The 7,692-nt window shown below is 42.2% G+C and overlaps 1 protein-coding gene across 1 annotated transcript; it reads right to left on the bottom strand.

Annotated features, from left to right (window-relative positions):
* Positions 1–4,858: 4,858 nt before the first annotated feature.
* LOC143855915 (uncharacterized) lies at positions 4,859–6,336 on the bottom strand. Its single transcript, XM_077365966.1, has 3 exons — positions 5,822–6,336; positions 5,233–5,593; positions 4,859–4,876 (listed from the first exon to the last, which is right to left on the bottom strand). The coding sequence occupies exons 1-3, from the start codon at positions 6,334–6,336 to the stop codon at positions 4,859–4,861; spliced, it is 894 nt and encodes a 297-aa protein (XP_077222081.1).
* Positions 6,337–7,692: the final 1,356 nt, after the last annotated feature.

Raw genomic sequence — 7,692 nt, 5'->3', positions numbered from 1 at the left:
GGGTTTGGGCTGAGAAAGAGATGGTGATGGTGGGTTTGGATTTTGGGAGGTGGAGGTGGTGGCGGCTCCGATGGTGGTTGAGATGGGTTTGATGGGGTTAGCTGGTGGTGGGGAAGAAGAAGGGGGTTTCGGATTTCCGATTGGGGGTGGAGGTAAAAGCTCGAACGGTCGGAGAAGATGGAGGTGGGTGAAAATGGGTTTTGGGTAAGAAACGGTGGAAAGGGAGATTGAGATGGGTTTGGTGAAAAATCGATTGGAGGTTGTAGATGGGTTTAAGGTGGAAATGAGATGGGTTTTAGAGAGATGGTGGTGGCTGTGAGGACCTTGCCGGATTCCGGCAAACCCACCGGAGAAGATGGGGTGGCGGATTGGAAGAAAAGAAGAAGAAGAAGAAGAAGAAGAAGAAGAAAAGAAGAGAAAATGGGTGGTGGTGCTGACCAGTGGTGGGGATGAGACTCGCCGGAGAAGGGAGAAGAGAGAAATGGCCGAGTCTCTCTCTCTCTGTTTCTCTGTAATTTTTTTACGAAAATCTCCTCTTTTCTTTCACTGCTTCGATGGCTTTTTCTTTTTATACAAAGGAAAAATATATATTTAAACCCACCCCCTTTCTACCTGGACAGCCACCTCTAGTGTATTTTTAATACCCTTTAACCAGCAGGGGGGTGGCTAGAGCGAGAAAAATAGAAATGATATTGCTCAAAGCCCTGCTGTTCCCTGGGCAGCCCCCACTCATGTATTTTGGTATTCTTCTATACAGGGCTAGTGGTCCAGGTAGGAAACAGGGGGGGATAAATCTTTGCAAAATATCTTCTCTCTTTTGATCTCAACCCTCCAAATCACCTTTATGGATGGAGGGTTGGGATCGAGGGCTTTTTAACAACCTAACAACCTAGGAAGCTTCCTAAGATGCTCTCTCAACTAATCCTAACCCTTAACCCCCCCTTAAACTGGATTAGGGTCTAATGATTACTTGCAAAAGAAGAAAGGAATCCTTCTTATTTACAGAAATGCCCAGCTCCTGGATAATGCACCCCTCGATTATGTAATACATTAATCTGTGCACCTACACATCCTCCTGGACAGCCTACAATGACTAATTTGAACTGGTTTTTCGGATTCCAGCACAACCCCTTTTCTGGCTAAATCGCCACCCTTCTGGACTTGCCCCACGACACTGCCTTAGCTCGTTTGCTAGGCAAACGAGCTCGGATCGCGATGAAATTTTACAAGGACTTTGGTGGGACCCTAAGCTAACCTAGGGCACAATTTGGGACCTTAGAACACTAGTTTATTAGGACAATTGTTTAAAACAAAACATAAAAGGGTTCGGTCAAAATGGGGTGTCTACAGATGCCCCTCTTTGTCAGAGTGTGCTTGTCACACGAATGGCAAAGCCGATAAGACAACGCATTTTGGCCGACCTGGCTTTAAAAGATTACATTTTGGATTTTTGGTTTTGAAAAAGGTTTACACAAAAGCAAATTGGCGAAACAGCTTTTCACCGGACTCTAACTCTGCAAATGTACTTGTGAGATAGTCCCTCACCGACTCTTAACTCGGTGTTCGCATCAAAGATTGAAGATTTTGATTGATAAATTGAACCAAGAATCAACCGACCAATTATCGGGAGCTAAAACGGGTAAAGAATGTTTGAGAAGACTCAAACTATCAATACCGGATACCTCGAGTTTTTATCCTGGAATCGAAAGCCAGATCATTCAAAACGGGTAAGGAATATTTGAGGAGACTCAAACTATCATTACCGGAATACAAGACGGGTAGAGAAGGTTTGAGAAGACTCAAACTATCAATACCGGATACATCGAGTTTTTATCCTGGAATCGAGAGCCAGATCATTCAAAACGGGTAAGGAATATTTGAGGAGACTCAAACTATCAATACCGGAATACAAGACGGGTAGAGAAGGTTTGAGAAGACTCAAACTGTCAATACCGGATTTCAAAACGGGTAAAGAATGTTTGAGAAGACTCAAACTTTCAATACCGGAATACAAGACGGGTAGAGAATATTTGAGAAGACTCAAATTTTCAATACCGGATTTCAAAACGGGTAAAGAATGTTTGAGAAGACTCAAACTTTCAATACCGGAATACAAGACGGGTAGAGAATATTTGAGAAGACTCAAATTTTCAATACCGGATTTCAAAACGGGTAAAGAATGTTTGAGAAGACTCAAACTTTCAATACCGGAATACAAGACGGGTAGAGAATATTTGAGAGGACCCAAATTTTCAATACCGGAGAGGATGATGATACATCGAGTTTTTATCCTGGAATCGAGAGCCAGATCATTCAAAACGGGTAAAGAATTGTTTGAGAAGACTCAAACTTTCGATACCGGATTACAAAACGGGTAAAGAATGTTTGAGAAGACCCAAACTTTCAATACCGGAATACAAGACGGGTAGAGAATATTTGAGAAGACCCAAATTTTCAATACCGGATTTTAAAACGGGTAAAGAATGTTTGAGAAGACTCAAACTTTCAATACCGGATAGGAGGGATGATGTCTCAAGCTTTTTATTCTAAAAAAGACGGTCAGGTCGCTCCTAACATAACCTCTTAGAGATCAGAGGGGAGGAAAGATAGTTAAAACATAGCACAACTGGAATAGATCTGGAAATCATAACCTTTACCACAGGTATAACTCAAAGGCATTTGACGAAATCTCACGGGCATTGGCCCCTTTAAACAAATAAACCAAAACTCTGCCTATATTTTGAAAAATGCAAAACTCAATTTTAAATTCCAACGAGGATTGGATTTTTCTGAAGAAACTGATCAAGGAGCCTAGCTCGAAAAGGGATGATCGAGCTTCTCTTATCTTTATTTGACAAGAATAGCCATCTTAACCCTAAAGTTTTGTTCGACGTCTTTTATGACTTGGGAAACCAAGTCATAAAAGATGCCCCTAGTATGATTTTATTTCCATTACAAGATTCAAAAGAGAGCCAAACGCAAGGGTTCAACTAAAGGCTTTCATTTCAAAGAAATGCTTGAGGTTACAAAGCTTTTGCAAATACAAGAAAATGGGTTCTGCTCAAAGCATTCTTCCTTCTGCGCTTCGCGATAACATTCTAAATAAACTTGAAAAGCTGCCCCCTCTGAACTCTGCTCTGTTCGGCTCTGTCCGCAGGAGATGCAACTTTTTGCTTTTAAAGCTTATCGCCCCAGCCTCAAGAGAAGTAAAGACTAAACTTGACCTTAAAGACCTGACTTTGACCTGACAATAAAAGATTTTGACACACGATAAACAAGACTTTGACAAATGACAGACGGAAACTTTGACAAATGCACAACATAGACTCTAAAAGAGACTGAATCTGCTTCTTAATTTGATAAATGTTTAAGGTGGTAACAGTCTTCCACTCTTAGGATCTTTTGAATACCGTATCTAAAAGTGTTTCATTCCTCTTTTCGGTATTTCAGTCATGGTTATTACCTCCTTTGGATTACTTAGTTTTAACCACTTTAACTTGAAGAAGTATCGAAAGAGATTATGCTGGCGCTTATTCAGACTATGAAGTAATGTCAAAAACAGAAGCACAATCGGCTTTCAAAAGCTTTGTCCTTTGTGAAATCACTGTCATACTGAATTGCCCCTTTTAGGGTTTCGATTCAGCGGATCGCACGCCTTAATTTTTGCCTGGACTGTCTGCCCTTTTAGCTTTTCCATCCAGCAGGCTCAGTACCCTGATTTTTGCCTAAGCCGCCCTTTCGGGTTTTCAACTTAGCGGGTGAATGACCCTAACTTTTGCCTAGACCGCCCTTGCGGGTTTTCAGTCTAGCGGGTCCAAGACTCCATCATTTTTCTTTTCTCTTTCTTTTTTTTTTTTTTATTTCTCTACAAACCTGGGCCAATAACACCAGAAGGACTTTTAGGTAGGCTTGGTTCAAACAGGTTAACATTTGGTAAGTCTTGAGCAATTAGACCGAATCTGGGTCCTCCAGACTGCCTACGTATCCCCAAAGAAAATGGGAATCAGGTCCCGCGTAGTTCGAGGTTAATATCTTTTATGACGAAAGTCATAAAAGATGCCCCTGGTTTAAGTTTGATAAGGAGGTTTTGCTTTTGGCTCAAAGGAGTTTAGCAAAAAGGGTTTTCATTTTTGAAATCTGGGCTATTGGCTTAAAAAGCTCAAGTCGTCCAAAGATGGCCTTCTAGTGTTTTTAGGCGTAATATTTCTTTAACTGATCCAGGTTTGTAGGTTCTGTTAATTTTTCTCCATTTTCATTGAGGAGTCTTACGGCTTTTCCCGGCAGGACTTCATCGACAATATAAGGACCAGACCAATTTGGACGAAACTTCCCTCTCGGATCAAATACCGGTGCCCTATAGGACTTCAAGACAAGATCCCCTGGTTTTAAATCTCGGACACGAACCTTCTTATTGAACGCCCTTTCAATCCGCCTTTGATACCCCTGGATATGATACAGAGCTCGTAGCCTCTTCTCATCTATCATCTGCAGTTCCTGATGCCTGGCCTTCGCCCATTCAGATTCCGGCAAGCTTGCCTCTATCATCACTCTTAGGGATGGGATTCTCAGTTCAACAGGCAAAACTGCTTCCATTCCATACACTAAAGAATACGGAGTGACACCTGTAGAAGATCTGATCGACGTCCTGTAAGCCCACAAAGCATAAGGAAGCTTGTTTGACCAGTCTTTGTAAGTTTCTGTCATCTTACTGATGATTACCTTGATGTTCTTGTTTGCTGCTTCAACGGCTCCATTCGTCTGCGGCCTATAAGGAGACGACTTGTGATGCTTTATTTTAAACTCTACACATAAGTGCGCTACTTCCTTCTTGAAGTGAGAACCATTATCCGAGATTAACTCATGAGGTACCCCATATCTGCAAATAATGTTTGCGCGGATGAACTTTGCAACTGTATTCGAAGTAATGGAAGCATACGAAGCGGCTTCAATCCATTTCGTAAAGTAATCAATTGCGACCAAAATGTATTCATGCCCGCTCGAAGACTTTGGATGAACCTTCCCAATTATGTCAATTCCCCATACTGAAAACGGCCATGGAGAAGTCATGGAGTGCAACTCCGAAGGAGGTACATGAATAAGATTAGCATAGACTTGACACTTATGGCATTTCTTCACAAATGCGAAGCAGTCTGCTTCCATTGTGGGCCAATAGAATCCAAGTCTCAAAATCTTTCTTGACAACATTTTCCCATTCATATGAGGTCCACAAACTCCCTCATGGGTCTGCTCGATAAGCTCAACTGCTTTGTCTTCATCAACACACAAAAGCTGGATCCCATCAAAAGATCTGCGATATAACTGACCACCACAAATAACAAAATTGGCAGCTAATTTCTGAAGGGTTTTGCGCTCTTTCCCAGAAGCCCCAGGTGGATGCCCTTCACCGGATATGAGATTCCTGATGTCTGTATACCAGGGCTTTCCATCTGGACACCTAGCTGCTATTTCAATAACGGTCACATGTGCTGGCTCCCATTGCAGTCGCACTGTAAGTGGCTGGACCTCCATTGTTGCTGAAATGTCTAACATAGAAGCCAGTGTAGCCAAAGCATCAGCAAAATGATTCTTTGTTCTGTACAAGTGAGTAAATGTAATACTCCTGAACTTCTGGACCAAAGATTCGAGATATGCATTATACGGGATCAATCTATCTTCCCGAGTCTTCCATTTTCCATTAGTCTGGTAAATGATCAAGATGGAATCTCCAAACACATCAATGTCTTGAATCTGCAAAGCTAAGGCTGCCTCCAGTCCGGCAATACAAGCTTCATACTCGGCCATGTTGTTGGTGCACTCAAACTGCAACTTGATAGATATAGGAATATACTCCTTCTGAGGGGATACGAGTACTGCTCCTATTCCCTGACCCTGGTTGTTGACTGCACCATCAAAGTACATTGTCCATCTGGTATTTGGGGTATCTTCTTCAATATCCATAATCTCTTCATCAGGAAATTCAGCCTTCAGGAATGCGCTCTCTTCCACAGGGGAATCAGCTAAATGTTCTGCGATGACCCGCCCTTTAACAGACTTTTGAGTGACATAAGTAATGTCGAACTCAGATAACAATAATAACCACCTTGCGGTTCTTCCGGTAAGAGCAGGCTTCTCAAACAAATACTTCAACGGATCCATCCGTGAAAGCAGAAGTACCTTGCTTGACAACAAGTAATGCCTGAGCCTCTGAGTTGCCCAAACTAATGCTAGACAGGTCTTCTCTAAGATTGTATACTTCACCTCGTATTCTAGCATCTTCTTGCTGATGTAGTATACAGGCCTCTCCTTCTTAGACCCTGAATCTTGCTGAGCAAGCATACAACCCATCGCCGTATCCGTGATGGACAAATACAACAATAATGGCTGACCCAGGATGACCGGGGATAAAACCGGAGGTAAGGACAAACACTGCTTAATCTTTTCAAAAGCCACCTGGCATTCTTCGGTCCATTTCTTCGATGAATTCTTCTTCAGAAGCTTGAAAATAGGCTCATAGGTCATAGTCAGATGAGCTATAAACCGTCTCAGATACTGAACTTTTCCGAGAAAACCTCGGATCTGCTTTTCGGTCTTCGGCGGTTCCATCTCCTGAATCGCTTTGATTTTCTGAGGATCTACTTCAATTCCCCTTTCGCTCACCATGAATCCCAGTAGCTTTCCTGAAGTAACCCCGAATACACACTTGCTAGGGTTCAGACGAAGCTGATACTGTCTGATTCTTTCAAAGAATTTTCTTAAAGAGACAGTATGCTCCGGCCGAGTCTTTCCCTTGACGATCATATCATCTACATAGACTTCGACTTCTTTGTGGATCATATCATGAAGAAGAGCAGTCGCAGCCCTCTGATAAGTAGCGCCTGCATTCTTCAATCCAAAAGGCATTACTCTGTAACAGTAAGTTCCCCACTGAGTAGTAAACGCTGTCTTGATCATATCTTCCGGCGCCATCTTAATCTGATTGTATCCCGAAAACCCATCCATAAAAGATAACAGAGCGTGACCAGCTGTATTGTCCACCAGAAGATCAATGTACGGAAGCGGGAAATCGTCCTTCGGACTCGCCTTGTTGAGGTCCCTGAAGTCCACACACATCCTGACCTTTCCGTCCTTTTTGGGCACCGGCACTATATTCGCTAGCCATTCTGGATATTCAACAACTTGAATGAATTTTACTTCCAATAGCTTTTTAATTTCATCATGAACTTTTAACTCCCATTCTGTTTTAAGTTTTCGGAGTTTTTGTTTTTTTGGCTTCGCGCCAGGGATTAAAGGCAACCGATGCTGGACAATGTCTTCGCTCAATCCCGGCATGTCATCATAAGACCAAGCAAAAACCTCCTTGAACTCCTTAAGTAAAGTGATTAATTCCTCACGCTCTTCGGGAGATAAAGTTTTGCCAATTCGTATTTCCCGAATTAAGGCTTCGTCACCAATATTTACGGTTTCAATTTCCTCTTCAAGCGGTCTTGCTCGGCGACTCTCCTCTTGTTGAATCATATGTTTGATTTCAAGGGGAGGTTCGTCGGCATCCTCATCAGAGGGGGAATATTGATTATCATTATTAATATTATCAGTTTTAAGAGCAGAATCAGTACTTGAAATGGAAACAGGAGAAACAGAGACAGGAATGTATGTAAAAGAGTCTTTCATTTCATTCATAGTATTGGTTACATC

The sequence above is a fragment of the Tasmannia lanceolata genome, unplaced genomic scaffold (genome assembly GCF_043159265.1).
Source record: "Tasmannia lanceolata isolate RefF3 unplaced genomic scaffold, GAP_Taslan_0.1 ptg000023l, whole genome shotgun sequence".
Classification (NCBI taxonomy): Eukaryota; Viridiplantae; Streptophyta; class Magnoliopsida; order Canellales; family Winteraceae; genus Tasmannia; species Tasmannia lanceolata.
Note: the sequence above shows the minus strand (reverse complement) of the source record. Positions and strands in the feature narration are given on the sequence as shown.